Raw genomic sequence first — 17,962 nt, 5'->3', positions numbered from 1 at the left:
CATTTTTAATGTAGTATTAAGAACATACTACAAAATTGTTTCCTAAAAGGACTGAGGCACTATGCTGTGCCATAATTTAGCTGACTTTTTTGTTTTTAACTTAAAAAAATTTTTATTTTCATTTACTCCAATTCTGCTCATCTTTTTCTGTCTTCTAAGCTTAGAGTCCTGTATCCTCCAGTGATTTGGTAAATAGGCACTTTCAGTTTACCTTTAGCTGACTTTTGAAAAGTATTTAACTCTTTAATCCATATGTAATTTACTTTGCCCTAAAGTGAAGATAGCAGTTGTATTTTGTCCCAAATAGCTTTTTATTTAACTCAGCACTGTTACAAGTAATTCTTCACTTCCCCATTGATTTGTGATACCTTCATTATCATATATTACATTTATATGGGGTCTGTCTGAAGTCTCCCTTGAGCTATCAATTTTACTCTTGTTATGTGTGGGCAGAGCTAAGATCAGAAACATACTTTTGATTTCGGCAAGAGTTGAAATGACAGGCCTCTGAAGGCTATTAGAAAGTAAGTGGAAGGTTCAGAATAATGTTAGAGGTTTGATGAACATCAACATAGAAGTGTTCCTTCATCAAAGAGAATACATTGTAGAAAGAGAAGAGCAAGGTGAAGGATTCCTCACCAGTGGGACTAAGGAAGGAGCATCAAAGCAGGGTGGAGGAGAATGACAGAGGCAGGAGTAGCCTGTCTGGTGTTTCTGTTTCAGGACATGATTCTGTTTCAAACAGCAGAAATGAGAATTAATTCTGATTTGAGATCAGGTCATTAATTTAGTTATACATTTTGTGCAGAAAGACAAAGCAAGGCACACTCTGTGTTGGGAGGCACAGAAAACTGCCAGCTGTTATCAACAAAATGCTCCCACTGCTTAAATGGAAAGGTGTTCAAAATCATTTCAGAAAATGAACAAACAGGCAATAGTTATGAAAATGTAGGAATCAGAGGATAATATTTGGAGTTAGGCCTAAAACTTTCTCTGCCTTAAGAATTGAAAAGCACTCAAAAAAAAAAAAGAATTGAAAAGCACTCTTTAGTAGCTGGGAGAAAAAGATTGTATAAAAAATTACTTATGTCTCAATAATGAAATAATTGATGTGCTTTTTTAAAACTCTCATTTGAAAATTTTTTTTGTTTCAGTTTTTCATACTTAAGACTATTTATTTTTTCTGCCAGTGAGTTATGTAGAAAAAGGTATAGATTCACTATTTCTGTTACTATAAAATTGCTTTTTTATTTACTGCATTATGTCTTTATCTTTTTATATTTGAATGCATTAGATAAATAACAATAATAGTTTAAAAAAATAAATAGCCATGCTTTTAAATGAAGTACCTGTCATTTTGCTTCAGTGATAGCTGGTGTTGATTCATGATATTGTTGAGTTGAGAATTTCAAAAGAGCACTTTGGAAGTTTTAAAATATGATAGAGAAGTTGTGGAGAAAGAGAACACAAAGCCATTTGAGTTGGCAAAGAGGATGGTTGTTGGATTTCAGAGAGCAATTTCAACATAATGGAGACAAAAGTCAAAGTATGAAATACAGATTATTTAAGTACTTAAGAAGGAAAGGGAAGTGGTGGTCAAAGCCACTTGATGGAAAAGCAGAACATCAGAAAAAGGGAAGTAAAGAGTGTGTAGTTAACGGAAAGGGACCTAGGTAAGATGAAATATTTTGAAAGGACGAAGACTTTTCTGTGTGTGGGGGATAAACGAGAATAGAGTCAATGGTAGAAACATTAGAGATGTTAGAAACTTTATAATGTGGGAGGGGAAGTGGAATTTATTGTTGGTAATTACTAAATATTAATATAATAAAGAAAGTAGTGACTGCAGTAGTAGCTCAAAGAAAGATAGTCCTAGATGTTTTCATTATTTTTAGAGCCAGTTCTTGAATTTTTTTCTCATCTTGTAGTATAAGCATGTAGTAAAGTAATGTCCACTTTATGTTGATCCACTTTTGGAATTCTGCTGCTTCTATATGTGCTTGTGCCTCTTAGTTATCATTTTGAACTTAGTTCCTAAAGATGTAGACTCTATGAAAGTGTTTAGCACCAGTTATAATCTTGTGTGTGACTAGGTACCTCGTTTCCAATTTATCTTGACACACCGTTTTACTCTTCTACTTTCTGTTTTAGGTTATAGCAATACGTCCTATTAGGAGGATTACACACATCCCAGGAGCCTTAGAAGATGATGATGAGGATGAAGACAATGATGACATTGTCATGCTAGAGAGAAAAATACGAACATCCAGTATGCCAGAGCAGGCCCATAAGGTCTGTGTTAAAGAGATAAAAAGGTAAATTGACGCTGAAAAGAAACTATTCACTCGTTGGTATTTTCATTTTGCATATTAATGTTAAAAAATTAATTACTCATGGAAACTTGGGTCTTCTTTGGATCACAAACTGAAAGCTGAGTTGTTTTAGGTTCTTTAACCTTTCTCCTTATGGTTAATGTAGGTATAGACCATTCTATTCATTTTATCTTTCCAATGTCAATTTTTACCTTTCATGGCTTTCCAAATTCTCAGATTATAGCTGTGATCTGTGGAATCTTCAGATTATCCCTCTTCATGCCTCAACCAGCATCTGATTTTAAAACACTCTTAATACTGCTAAATTAACAACAGTGTCCCAACTCTTTTTCTCAGTTGCTGTGTATAAGGGGTGCAGTTCTTCCACCTATAGTGTACTGTCAAACATGATCACTCTTGTTAACTGCTTTTTTATTGTCTTAATGAATAGGTTGTACTTTGTTTAGACACAGTGTTTGTTCACTTACCATGTTCTTCACATGTCACTTTTTTCTTCTTTAGAAAAAAAGATTGTAAACTCTAGAGGGCAGGGACTGTCAGTTTCTCTTTGTATAAGGTAAAGTACACAGAAACCTTATGACAGCATAGGGTATATGGATAATCTCAGGGTTAAATAGAAAACCAGTATTTTCTTTCTGTACTTGACACATTATAACTGTGTTGCATTTTCTTTTATTAGTGACTTATATGAACCTAAGTGAATGCTTAGTAACTAAATACTTGACTTTCTCAGGCTCACTGTTAAGGATGTGAGTTGCAGTTCAGGAATACTTTATACTGACTGGCATTAATTAATGTAGAACATCTGTTGTGGGCAGAACACTGTTAAACACTGCATTTATTATGGGAGTTGCATTTTTAATTAAATATCTGATATAAGCTTGCTTTGATGAGCTGATTTCATCTCTGATACAAAAAATATATAATTACTGTGTTATGCATGGTTAAGCACTTAAATCTTACTGTGATAGGTATATCAATGGATAAATGTGACTTGAGACTCCCACTGTGAGATACTGATACTGGTAAGGTCATATTTCAAGGATAGAATTAGATACAGTGTTTTATCCCTCACCTCTGTTACACCCCCCCCCCCCCAGTTTGCAGGTATCTGTTTAATTTTTTTTTTCCATAAGTACATTACAAAACAAAATAACCAGATTTTTTAAAACTTTTCCAGATTTTTTAAATTAAATATGCATAGTATATCTGACACAAGAAAGGCAGATGCTGGATTTTTGTGTTTTTAGGGAATTCTTCTATGTTGTGGAACATTTTTCTATGTATTCTTTCCCTGCAGACTCAAAAAAATGCCTCAGTCAATGCCAGAATATGCTCTGACTAGAAATTATTTAGAACTTATGGTGGAACTTCCTTGGAACAAAAGTACAACTGGTAAGCCAACAAAATAACACCTTTTTACAGTCTGAATGTTACTCAGAAAGCTCATGATTCTGTTGAAATACTCACCACTTATTATTTTACTGTTACTATAGCTCTAACATAAATTATTAAGATGTTGAACTTGTATCATCTAGGTCTTAGGACCAAACAGGAAAAGAAGGTGCTACATGAAAGTGCCTTGTGCCTGATTTTGGAGAAAATAGGATTTTCTGTAATTGTTGATGTGTTTCCTAATACCAGTATTCAGTCGATGATGAACATTAATATTTAAAGAAATAGTTATATGTAAATGGAGCAGTTGTACCATTTCGAAGTTTGTTTTTCTCATACAAAAGCCTATCCAGTGAGTTTAAACTTCTGTCCTTCAGTAAAACTTTTCTCTTTCCTATGGATTTGCTCTTTTCTCTTGGGATGACTCTCATAATTCTTAGAACCATTTATTTGCACTTGTTTCTGTTATTGGACAGGCTAGTATTACAGGTTGGTATTACACACAGGGTTTACTGAGTTCAGCAGTAGACTGATTGCCTGAACTGCTGCTGGCATTGGAGTATCCATATGGTTGACTTTTGAAAATTTAAAAATATATTATCCTGGCTAGTAAAATCCCTGCATTTAAGAAAGTGCTAGAGATTTTTTTTTTAATGTTTCCTCTAAAGCACACATTTATGTCCCACATAAGATGTGCCATACAAACCAGATTTCCAGATGTTGAATTTTTAATATTAAAAAATACTTTTCTATTAATCTTTTATTTATTTGACAGAGAGAAATCACAAGTAGACAGAGAGGCAGGCAGAGAGAGAGAGAGGGAAGCAGGCTCCCCGCTGAGCAGAGAGCCCGATGTGGGTCTCCATCCCAGGATCCTGAGATCATGACCTGAGCCGAAGGCAGCGGCTTAACCCACTGAGCCACCCAGGCGCCCGGTCGCTTTTCTATTTGTAGAATTCCGCAACTCTTTTCTTACATCCCAGGTTGAATTCACGTGTGTTCAGAATGATTTGATAGGGGTCCAGCTGAATTCAAGAGACCAGGTGAGATGAGATCCCGTACTCTTCCACCATGTTGCCTCCTTCCTCAAAATAACTCCTTTTTAATTAGTTTGGTGTTTTTTTTTTTTTTTTTTTTTTGGAAAGGATCACCTAACACATTTTTAAAATTTATTTGTTTATTTGGGAGAGCATGCATGCATGCACAGGCACGGGGAGAGGCAGAGGAAGAGTGAGAGAATCCTAAGCAGACTCCCTGTTGAGCACAGGGCCCAATGTGGGACTGAATCCCACAGCCCTCAGATCATGACCTGAACCAAAATCAGGAGTCAGACCCTTAATTGAGTGAGCCACCCAGGCGTCCTAGGGTCATCTTAACACATTTTTAATGTGTTAACGGCTACACGGCTACACGGCTAGGTAGTACTAAGATGAAATTGGCCTTATCATCTTCCTTTTGTTTTGACAACCCTTAGATTTTATTCCTCTTAATAGTTCTTAGGCTCTTATTGTGGAAAGCAGGTACATTCTAAGTGATGCTAATTATTCTTCAATGATGCTTTATAAATTTGCATTCATCCCTCTAGATTTTAGTTTGTTTTTAAGTTTTTCTCTCTGTTTGAATGTTTGTGTATAAAATTAAAAGGCTAATTCACATTTTGTTTTCTCTTAAATTCTGAGAATCTGCAAGTTTTCATTAGATTAAATTAGGTTGCACTGATGAACTATAGAAGCAGTTGTTCAGAAGCAGTAATTTTTTTTTTTTGCTTTATTTGCTTTATTTTCCAGCTTTATTTTGGTATAATTGATAAACAGTAAACTGTACATATACTTTGATGAGTTTTAACATGTGTATCTGTAATACCATTACCATAATTAAGGTAGCAAACATAACCATCCCTTCCTAAATTTTCTCATGCTTCTCTGTAATCCCTACCTTCCATGTTTCCCTCCGAATCCCCAACCTCTATAGATTAGTTCATATTTTCAAAGATGTTATAAAAGGGAATGAAGTAGTATGTACTCCTTTTTTTCTGATTTTTTTTTTCAGCATAATTAGAGGTTTGTCCATGTTGCTACATAGATTAGTAATTTGTTTATCCATTTACCTGTTGATGGGTATATGGTTTGTTTCCAGGTTTTTAGCTACTGTTCATAGAGCTGTTAATGTTACTATGCTGGTAAATTTATTTCTTAGTTTATTTCATGTTTGCATGACCACATTCCCTTCTAGTTGAGTTATTTTACCAAACAAACTGAAGCTGAATTTCTTGATTTAATTCTTTCATCAAAATCCTTTTTGGAAATTCCGTAGTGAAACGAATGGAGGAGAACGTGTGTTCCCATTGACTTAGTCTCTCTTCATGTCATCTGACCCAGTTTGTGATCAGCTGTCGGTCCTGATCTCACTGGGCTGTTGGGAAGTCCATTTTAGTTCCAGTAGTCTTCTGTTAACTTACAACTTTCCAATGCCTACTTTCTAAGTGAAGTGGTCCTGTTCTGTGAGATTGGGAGAGGGCTCTGCTCTGTTAGTTTGGACCTGGACAAGAAAGTTATATTTAAACTTTGTATGTGTTATTTAACTGCTCTGCTTTTGTTTCACCTACCAAGCTTCCCTGATAGTATATGCTTGATAGTTACTGTTGTTGTTGATGGAGTTGTGACAATTTTCAAAACCTGTTACTTTCTCTTGACAGTAGGACTTGTATATTGTGCTAAAAGCATCTAGATAACTTGATAATCCCTGGGGCCTTATTTTAAAATTTTGGTATTATCTCAGTAACATTTTTCTTTGCTTCAGGATTTAGTCTAACTAAATGCAGGGTGCATATAGAATATATAGTGTAATGGCCTGAGAATATTAACATTGCAGATTTGATTATTTGCCATCTGTAGCCTTCTAAGTTGCTCTCAGATTCCTCCCTCCTCCACTTGGCCTATTTAAAAAGTGAACTTAATTACTAATCAGGAATTTTTACCAGGCTTATACAGTGTAATTGTACAGATTTTGGAGGGAAACATTTAACTGAACGCAAAAGTGCTGACTCCTGTTCTTTACTTCAATAAACAAAAAGTACAAAAACAGGACAAAGCTGTTACTGTTTTCACAACTATATAAGGAGACCACCCACACACTAGAAACTCAGTCTCTGCTGGGTGTATGTCAGCATTAGAGATGCATAACATTCGTGTACCTGCCCCACATGAACATACTTTTCATTGTTTAGTATTCCAGCAGAGAACTGAAAATGGGTAAATTGTGATATACAGGGAGGCATGTTGAACTTCTGAGCCATACCTATATAGAATTAGATCTAAGTAGTTATTATGAGTGTGGTTACAAAACCATGAAGATGTTTTTCATGATTGTTGAGAGAGAAGCTTAACAGTAGAGGTCACCAAAAGCAGAAAGGAAAGATTTGGAGAAATGAGTTTGCTGATTTTCCCATCTTGAATGGAAAGGGCCAGTAGATACCATTTCAGTCTTCTAGTTGTAAAAAAGATTTAGTATAAACAAATAGTACTACACAACTAAAAACTCAAGGAGCTAATACTCATTTCATTTTATATTTTTTACATGTAACTACATATATTATTTGAACTAGGAAGCATGCATTTTGAATCATTGAAAAGAATAATCAGAAAAAATTGTATCCAGTATAGAAAAAGACACAAAACAATTCTTTATGTAGTATGGAAGTTATCTTTCCTCAAATGTTCAAGGCACTTCTTAAAATTGTCTTTACTTGGCATATTTCTTAGAAGAAATTCCTTCAGAGTGTTTTCAATTTTTTCTAAATTACATGGAATTCTATTCTTAGTTTACTGAATGTTAATTAGGGGTGGATATTTCATTATAACAAGTGGCTTTTAGGTACAAAATGACATTCTGATAGAGAGTTTTGCTTCTTGGACATGGTGATGTAGTAAATACATCAGTAACCTAATACTAAACCATCTTTGCATAACTAAAATAAATCCCACTAGGCCTTAGTAGATTACTCTGAATAGATTTGATTTAGGAGAATTTTAATATACAGAATGGGACTGGGCTGAAGTTTTCTTTTGTGTTTGTTGTGGTAGGTTTTAGAGTTTGGGTTTGCATTATAAAACAGTTGGGAAACTTCCTATCTTTCATTTGTTCGTGTATTTATTAATTAGGGTTTGAAGCCAAAGAAGGGGGAAGAAGTTTTGTTCTTCCCTTTCCAAATCACTTAGCCAGAACTAAAAGCAACAGTGCTATAATTAAATTACATATATTACTGCTTAGCCAGGTTTTTTCAGACTAGCTTGGGAACCAAACTACCATTTAAGGCTATTTTTTTCCCTTCTCTGTAGGAAGAATGCAGAGCAGATTCCAAATAACTGAAAGAGTTGGCTTGTGTGTGTTTTCCTTCTTCCCAGTTTCTCCTCTCTCTATCAGTACTATCATGTGGTCAGGTATCATCCCCCAGATGTCACTCAGCTGATGAATTCTTGCTGGTGACCATGAGTATTTAATGGTTTAATCTACAAGTATTTTAAGTAGTAAAGCACATCAGTAGACCTGATGAAACCTTGGCTATAGAACTAAAGTCTAACTCATACTTTACTGGTGAGACTTTAATTGATAGAACATAGATAGTTCTTTATACAACTTATGTATTTTTTTTGACCCAGCACCTCTCCCTATAGATTAAAGGAAGTGGTTTTGGATATAGGTAGGGATTTAGTTATAAGGATGCATGGTAAAGCATGCTTTATAACTGTAAAGATTTATAGATAACCTAAATGTTCAGCGGTAGGGAATTATTTAAATGAGTATGGATGATTAAATAATGGAATATTATATAGCCATTAAAATATTACTAGAAAATACATTTGACCATTAAAGGCATCCATAATATGCAAAGTGAAAAAAACATTTTACAAAACTTGAAGGTATCATATAATCTCATTTTGAAAAATAGGTATAGGACATGTGTATGCACACACATATATAAAACCTACCATAGTACACACCAAAGTAAAGGTAGGGATGCTCTCTTGAGCACATGGGATTATGGGTGACAGTTTTCTCCTTTGTATTGGTGTCACTGGGTTTTTTGAAATGAGCATATATTACTTATGTAATAAGAAGAAAAACACTTCAGAAAAGGATAAACAAATGCCAGCACAAATGGAATATGTAGAAATTATGTCTCCATGGAAGGAAAGTATACCTAGAAAATAAAATGATAAGAATATAAACTTGAGGAATTTTTTTGTTTTGTTTTTTGGGGTTTTTTTAAAGATTTATTTTTGAGAAAGAGAGAGCACGCGCGAGAGCATGAGGACCCAGGTAGAGGGAAAAGCAGAGGCTCCTCTAAGCTGGGTGCCTGTTGCGGAATTCAGTCTGAGCTGAAGGCAGATGCTTAACTGACTGAGCCACTCACGCGCGCTCCTTGAGTTTTTAATTGTGTATGTAGTACTTACTATTTCTGTTGACACTAAATCTTATTAAGCAAAAAAGCCAGGTCCAGGTCTCCCTGAAGACTCATTTAGAAAGATCGACTTTTGTTCTCGTCTTGTTACCTTTTTTTTTTCTCCCTAAAATGTATTTTTTGACTCTTGTCAGCTTCAAAAGCAGTTCTTCCATTTAAAAATTCTGTGTGCTTCTGGGATTATTTGACAGACCGTCTGGATATTCGAGCTGCCCGGATTCTTCTGGATAATGATCATTATGCTATGGAAAAACTGAAGAAGAGAGTGCTGGAATACCTGGCTGTCAGACAGCTGAAGAACAACCTAAAGGGCCCCATTCTTTGCTTTGTTGGCCCTCCCGGAGTTGGTAAAACAAGTGTGGGAAGATCCGTGGCCAAAACTCTTGGTCGGGAGTTCCACAGAATTGCACTTGGAGGAGTGTGTGATCAGTCTGACATTCGAGGACACAGGTAGACTCTTTCTCTCAGTTTAGTCTCTGGTTCTCCATTTTAATTGACTAAAGCCCTTCAGAAGCCAAAGCATAATGTATCTTTTTTTCTCAAAGGGCTATTTGTGATACCTTGAATCAAAAGGACACTCATAGTACTTATTTATAGTACATCTATAGGATGTTTTTAGCTGGCGTAGAGCCTCAACTGTAATGGTGCATCCAAACTGACCTTGTTATTTGTCTGACAATGGATAACTAGTCAGCCGTCCTGAAATTTCACTTGAATGTAGTTATAAATCAGTTATGGTTAGATGTTACAGAGTCTTTACATTCATTTTGGCCCAGTAGCATTTCATAATTAATGACCCCTAACTCTTAGAGTTTAAAAAATAAGTACAACACAGCTGGGGCAGGTCAGAGAAGGGAAGAAATCTTTGATAACAAACGTGTTTGCAGTTTAACTTTCTTTTAGAAGGCTGGTTTTCCATATGGATATAAGTAATAAGGAGAAAGGATAGTTACTAAGACCTATCCTTGCAATTTTGACACCCTTTCTATAAAAATACATTGAACTGTGAGAACTGAGTCTTTGATTAATCTAACATTATTAGAATCGGGTTTCCATGTTATGTTCATGGTTTTGTTCTCTCTGATCTCTTTTGTTCAGATTGGAAGATGCTTTGGGAAAGCATGAACTTTCTGTTTTGAGGTTTAAGGGTTTCATAGCAGTTGCAAGTTGTGAGAAAATATACCTATAATGTGTATATTAAAGAACACTTTAAAATGTAGAAATCAGGGGCGCCTGGGTGGCTCAGTGGGTTAAAGCCTCTGCCTTCGGCTCAGGTCGTGATCCCGGGGTCCTGGGATCGAGCCCCGCGTCTGGCTCTCTGCTCTGCAGGGAGCCTGCTTCCTCCTCTCTCTCTCTCTCTGCCTGCCTCTCTGCCTACTTGTGATCTCTGTCTGGTGGATAGGTAAAAATCTTTAAAAAAAAAAATGTAGAAATCATGGATGCTTATTAAAGAATATGATGTTGTAAACCTGAAACTAATGTTAATGATATCTCAGCTTTAAAAAAAAAAAATTTTTTTAAGAAACTGCTTAACTGGGGCACCTGGGTGGCTCAGTGGGTTAAAGCCTCTGCCTTCGGCTCAGGTCGTGATCCCAGGGTCCTGGGATCGAGCCCCACGTCGGGCTCTGTGCTCAGCAGGGAGCCTGCTTCCTCCTCTCTCTCTCTGCCTGCCTCTCTGCCTACTTGTGATCTCTGCCTGTCAAATGAATAAATAAAATCTTAAAAAAAAAAAAAAAAAAAGAAACTGCTTAACTTCCAGTGGGAAGTAATTAAACTGAAGATAAAACTTCTCTCTTCAGGGTCATACCTCAGTCTTAAAGTTGTTAAAGCAATCTAAATTACACGTGGAGGCTTTGAAAATCTTGCAGGTACTGGCAGTGACCAACTGCCAATTTAAGTTGGCTAATTTAAATGCATATTTACAGTTTGGTGAATATGGATTAAACTTGGATTGTGTGTGTTGGGGGGAGAATGGGATGCTTTTATAATATCTTGTTTTCCATTTGTTTTATTCATTAGATCATTGGCCTTAGGCAGGAAACCTTTTCATAAACTTTTCCATGAAAAATGTTCCTTTTTCTCTTTTATTTGCTTATTTACAATTCTTATGCATTAAAGAAAAATCATTCCAAGATTTCAATAAATAAACAATAAGGGCTGCAGATTAGGTTGGGAAATTGATCTGGGTCATTCTGGCAATTTCTAACTCTTTTTGTCACCTAGACCTGCTTATTCTCATATGTGCCACTAGAGGCTGTCCTTTGCTTTTATAAAGAAATTGGCACCTTATACCAATCTGGGAGAAACTGGATCTAGATCCTGAATCTTTTTATTTTAGCCCAAGAGCTTTTGGGAGATGTTTCCCATTCAAGTGACTTGATTCATGCATTCACAGTTGTTTTAGTTCACTTCTTTCTTTTGATATCTGTAGCATAGTATTGTGTAAGTGTTTGATGGAAGCTAGGAAATTTGTGGAATTATTGTCATGAAATTAATATCATGAGCACATGACATGTAGGTAATCTGTCCTCTTTCTTGCCACATTGTTTATTGCTTATTCAGTAAGGCTTGGAAAGCACTTATTCAGTGCCTGACACATAATAGTAAGCATTTGATAAAAATTAGCTTTAATTATTAATTTTAAATTCTCAGGAAAGCAAGTTTACATTTAAAAGCTTCAATGAATTCAATCTGATTTTTAAATAGTACCTAAAAATCCTGTTCTTAGCATTATTATTTAATTTATGTGACAGAATTGTGGAAAAATGTATTTTTGTGATGACTCTTGGTGGGCAATATGTAATATCATAATCCTCACCCCTTAAGAACATTGTTGGTTTCAAGCAGAGCTTTGTTTTAAGTTTTTGCTTACACTGTTAGACATAAAATCTGTTCAAGTGAGTATTCTTCCACATGTGTGAGTGTCATTAAGAGAATGGAATCTGTTGTGAGTCTTTTGTAAAATGAGGCTGTGTATTTGCCTAAAAAATTTGTGTAAATATAAGCTTTTTAGGAATGTGTGGCATGCATAGAGGCTGTGATTGTTGCCAAATAAAGGGTGTATGGATTAGTCTGAATCATTCCGTGCCTGCTGGGAAGTACTCCCTCACTGTCATTGTACTAGGTGTTTCATTAAACACTACAGCAGCCTGCCGTCGTACAGCTAGGGGCTTCCTGCCCACCAGTCCTCCCAAGGCATCAAAGGCTGGAGAAAATTTTTATTTGAAAACCTGTTTGGAAGCTGGTGGAGAGTGGGGTGTGGCCATTCAGGAGAGCAGAGGTTGAGAACAGAGTATGGACTTATGTCAGAGCTTGTGAGTTGGAGGTAAATCGAAGGGGAGGAAGAACAGTAGCTTATAGCACAATCATGGGGTGGAGTGTGTGAGAACAAGTGGTTCCATGTGACAATTGAAGCATTTTGGAAACACCCAGGTCTTGGCATTTAAGTACTGGTCACATGCTCACAATTAGAGTTCATGCAAAGTTTTGTTTTTCCTCAGCCTCTGAGTAGGCACCACTGTTCTGCAGTCTTAAAATAGCCAGGGAAAAACAGAGTTGCTTTATATTATCTTCCTTGCTTATTCTCTTGATTTTGTCACTCACTTTTCCTATTTTCCCATGCTTAGAACTCCAGCCTTTTGCTAGGAATACCTGTTTATATGAAGAAAGGTGCTATTAGGAATTGATTTTAATTTAATTTAATTTTTTAAAAAACATTTTATTTATTTGACAGAGAAATCACAAGTAGGCAGGGAGGCAGGCAGAGAGAGAGGACAAAGCAGGCTCCCTGCGGAGCAGAGAACCCGATGCAGGGCTTGATCCTAGGACCCTGGGATTGTGACCTGAGCCGAAGGCAGAGGCTTTAACCCACTGAGCCACCCAGGCACCCCTAGGAATTGATTTTAAAAACAAATATGTATGTTTTAGAGTTCAATGATAATGAAATGGGAGGTGGGGAAGCAAAAGAAAGATTTGGTTTACATTTGAATCTTAAACTTGGAAAATCATAATCTGACTTTACATTGGCTCATTGTTTTTGTTTATATTATTTTGAATGGCTTAAAGGAAGGAGAGTCCATGCTCCATATTAACTAGTACAGCTTTATAGTCTTCTCAACGTTTCTCATTTGGGTTTGCCTCCACTGGGGTTTTTTTGTTCACTTTCATAAAAGCCACAGAATCTCTGTTCCTACAGTTTTTTTTACAGCTTAACATTTTTATATTTAAATATTTAAAGAATTTAAATCTGCTCATAGCAATTAAATATAACTTCTTTTAGGATAAGTTTTATGAAATCATGTTTGTGTAATAGTTTTTCATTAGTTGTTTCTTCGTGAAATGTACTTATTGCTATGATATATCTCAAGTTATTGTTGATAGTAACCCTTTGGAAGTGATTTGCCAGCTCTTTGTTCAGATAATAAAATGGTACCATTGCAAGGAATCTTTGGCTCAAACAAGGTGAGAAGAAAAATGAACTTTTGCTTTCCATGATACATCTTCATGAACCTGAAATGGTGATGTTTTAAATAAATTAGCTGTTTCATTATTAGTTTCCACAAAGGGAAAATAAGCAAAGTAGCAAGCTTTTAATATATTTTTAGCATAGTATGCCAGACATGTTATAGTTTACTCACTATCCTCCTTATAACCTGTATTTGCATATAGCTCTTCTTTGCCTCTTTAAAGTTTAGTTTCATTTTTAGGCCCCAGTTCAAGGCTTTCTCCATTAACATACGTGCAGTCAGTTATGATCTTACTCTTCTCTAAACTGACCAATTATTGTCCATTGTTTTCTTTTGATGATTAAATAATATAGGCCTCTGGCATTCATAGTACATTACTGTAGAGATAAACTATAAATACGGGAAAAGTATGAACTCTGTAGAGTAGGGTTTTTAGCTTGTCTTATTGTCCTTTTTATCACTCCATGTTCACAGCAGAGTGCCAAACATGGTAAGTTCTCTCTGAGTGCTTTGTGAATTCAAGTAAGATTAAAACATATTTATATTTTGGAGGTCTTATGGTCCTTTAAATGAGTGCATCTGTGCAAATGAGTACATAAAAAGATTTAGGAATGACTGCTATAAGAATAACAATTTGATTTCTTAGGCATGCCATATTAAGGACTATTTTTAGTTCCTTAAAGACTGTTTTTCTTTTGAGATCATTAGGATCTCTTTTAAGGCTTATTACTTTTCCCAGTTGAAGAGAGATGTATACACCCTTGGTAGAAAATTTGGAATTTTTTTTTTTTTGAAAATTTGGAAGTTTTTTAAAAAAGGAAAAAAAAAATTCTCATGTTTTCTACCATACACAAAGATAATCACTATTAACATTTTATTTCCTGCCAGACTTTTCAGTGGGCACCTTTTACCCTTTTCTTTAAGCAACTGTAATCCTCTTTCCACTTAACCTTATAACATACATTTTTATATTACAGATTCTTCCTAAGTATCACTTCAGTAGTTTGCACTGTATCCCATGAAAGCTCCTTAATTGAGCAGGCATGAAAAGGTGATGGTGAAATGCCCGTTTTCCCCCCTTCTTTAAACAATGGGAGAGAGATGAGTAAATACATAATTGTTCCCGATACTTAGATGTCAGTGACAGTGACCGTGACAGACTGACCAGCCTTTTGGCTTACACTGGATTTGAAGATACCCAGACACAGAGTAATAAAGTCGTCAATTACCATGGAGATGTAAATACATGATATTGTAATTGTCTGTGGTTGTTTTTTGAAGCATAAACCAGACTATATTTTGGAAAATGAAAAATGGTGATCTTGTAACTTAACATTTTGAGCCATGTAGACACTTACAGTTTTGTTTATGTCATATACTAGTTGAATAGTCCTGATAAACCTATGAACTGCCTGTACCAGTACCTGTACAAGAAAAATAGAAATTCATATAGTTTTTAAATTAACTTGTGTACTTCAGTTTTAAGAAAAACTTCTTAATCATGTATATGGACTGAATAGTAAGTAATTGAAGAAATACATTCTTTGAAGACGTCCCTGTATTGTGCTGTGCTGCTTTCTAGATGTTATATTATGAAGAAGGACACGATAAAAGGACATGGAAAAATTTTTTTTGCCCTCAAAAAAGTTGTAGTTTGTAAGAGTATTAATTTCATTAATTTTATACCTATGTAATTTCTCAGGAGGATATTTTGATATGCTAATTTATTTTTTAAAAGCAGTTATTTTGGGTGAGATTGAAAGAGAACATTTTTATTTTGTGTATTACTACATTTTTAACCATCTGATTCCTATTCCAAAGATTTATTCTGTTTCTTTGGTCAGTGGATTACCTGTTACCATACCTCCTGGCCAAAGATAGCACATTATAGATATTTTCCACAGCTTTTGGCTCTATTTAATGGTTCTCTTCTTTGACCTCTAGACTAGTGGTATACATTTGGGGAATGTCACCTGTGATTGAAGAACACTCAGGGCATTGAGTGTGCTTGGTGCTCTGGAAAGACATTAACATCGGTGAACATGTTTTGAAAGCTTACTGTGTGCCAGGCACTATGCTGTGTCCTTTACCTATTTATTATAATTGTATATTTCATGAGACTGAATACGCTCTCATTATGTCCATTTTACAGATAGGGAAACTTACTGAGACTTAGGTCAAGTAGTTTGTTCAAAGCAGTATTCAAAGGCTTGTTTGTCCTTCACAATGGTGAAAGAAAAATACTTTGGGTGCTGGCATGGTTGATCTGTTGTCCTTAAATAAATTGGGAAAACAAGCCTTTGTTTGGAGAACGGTCTGACAGTTCTAAATCCAGGATCTACTGTGTAATAAGACTCACTCTCTATCATCAGCGTGCTCACTGGCTCTTTAGAAAAGGCTATATACTTGGTACCCATAAATAAAAACTAAGTTGTAACTGCATCAGATGAATTGCAGGGCCTGTAAATGCTATAGACATTGCATTTTGGGGAAGATCACATTGTGAGAGTTGGTCAGGAGAAGTTTAGAATTTCTGGATCTACACAGGCAGGGAAAGTATTAAAGGCAGGAAGGTACCATATTAACAGAGGTTAAAAAAGCACAAGGGGCATAATAGGATTGTGATTGTAGATAAGGCAAGAGCTTAGGGAACAGCAGGTTAGGAAGGCTGCGGGGCGGGGTGGGGGGGGCAGTGCAGACTGCGTTGTGAAGAGCTTTGAATTCACAGGAGTTTGGATTTATTCACTAAGCTCCAGGAAGCAATGAAAGGTTTAGAGGAGTTGCTTGTATATAGACTAGGATCTAGATTTCTGCTTCTTTAGAAAGGATATCTACCTAAAATATTATTTTCCTCTCCATGACTTTAGGTCTTGAATTGTCATTACCTGTTTTTGAAATCTACCTGTCAGAAACAGTAAGGAAAAGAGAGAAGTTGATGCAGTAATAAAGGGACCCTTAGAGGCTTTGCAGTGTTTCGTTTTGTTTTTAATTTCCCTTCCCTACTTACTCACAGAAATACTGTATGTTCTCTAGAAAAATAATTTGAGAGACTTTTATTAATTTTGAGTCTCATCCTTCTTGTATTCCATTCTGAAATCTTCAATGTGCTGACTCTTTATTGTAATAGCACAGTGTTTATTGTATTTGGTTCCAGTGCCTTGGTCACCCTCTCTGGATGTAAGGCATTCCCACGATATTTGTAAGGCTTTCTTGTCTTTTCAAAGGTCGCTCTATTTACTCTGTCCTACTTTACACAGTCATGTGGTGAAACTGAGGCCTGCTCTTGGATCGGCTTTGTGCCTATCCTAAGAAAGCTGTTGCTGTAACACCCCATTTGATCAGTTTCTTGTAGGCAGACAGGCTTTTATGTCTTTTCACAAACAGCATCTGCTTTACACATGGCTTGGGCAATAAGGTTGTAATTAAAATTAGTAAATTACTGCTTAAAGTTTTGCTGGCTTTGTTTAAAAAAAAAGTCACTTCTCAGTTTGACAAACACATTTGTTTTTATTTATGCCACCCTCTAGATCTGTTATAATTATGTAGATAATTCTTGTTCAGATATGATAAAGGAGCCTCATACATTTTAATGCACAACAAAATATCTGGCTGAACTTGGTTATACTAGTTAATATATGTGGGATGAACACAGTTTTATTCAAAAGGCCAGAATTAATGGAATTTTGATATACATACTTTTGACCCCAGATCTTACTATAAGTAATAAATATCTATTGCCTCTAAAATAAGATAATTTTGGGGTGCCTGGGTGACTCAGTCATTGAGCGTCTGCCTTTGGCTCAGGTTGTGATCCTAGGATCCTAGGATCAAGTCCCACATCAGGCTCCCTGCTCTGTGGGAAACCTGCTTCTCCCTCTCTCACTCCCCTGCTTGTGTTCCCTCTTGCTATGTCTCTTTCTGTCAAATAAATAAGATCTTTAAATAAATAAATAAAGTAAAAGAACTTTGATTTTTTTGGGGGAGGGGAGTGTGCATTTTGAATGGCCCTTTGAAACAATTCTGATTTCCTTCATGAAGGAAATGATGATGATGATGTTTTAACCTGCCCTGGGACAACCATTTCAGTGTGTAAAAAGGTGCTTGTTTTGGGGGGAGTGGGGAGGGTACTCTGAGAAACTGTGAAAAGCATGAGAATTAAATTTATTAGGGTTCTTTGGATATTTGGAATCCTGAGAAGTAAGAGTTATAATTATTTAAGTATAATGTTTCACGATTTCACTAAAGAGCAAAAACTATATTGTTTAAATATTATGGGAAACTTACAGCTAAAATTAAATAGAAAATAA

General features: G+C 35.7%; 1 protein-coding gene across 1 annotated transcript in view; it reads left to right on the top strand.

Moving 5' to 3' along the window:
* LONP2 (lon peptidase 2, peroxisomal) overlaps nucleotides 1-17,962 on the top strand; it is a 105,144-nt gene that overhangs the window by 14,108 nt on the left and 73,074 nt on the right. The window contains exons 5-7 of the mRNA XM_044256204.1: nucleotides 2,152-2,315; nucleotides 3,634-3,728; nucleotides 9,381-9,639. Of these exons, the coding sequence (XP_044112139.1) occupies nucleotides 2,152-2,315; nucleotides 3,634-3,728; nucleotides 9,381-9,639 (518 nt within the window). The remainder of the gene's footprint in view (nucleotides 1-2,151; nucleotides 2,316-3,633; nucleotides 3,729-9,380; nucleotides 9,640-17,962) is intronic.

This window comes from Neovison vison, chromosome 7 (genome assembly GCF_020171115.1).
Source record: "Neovison vison isolate M4711 chromosome 7, ASM_NN_V1, whole genome shotgun sequence".
NCBI lineage: Eukaryota > Metazoa > Chordata > Mammalia > Carnivora > Mustelidae > Neogale > Neogale vison.
This window is presented reverse-complemented; position numbering and strand designations above follow the sequence as displayed.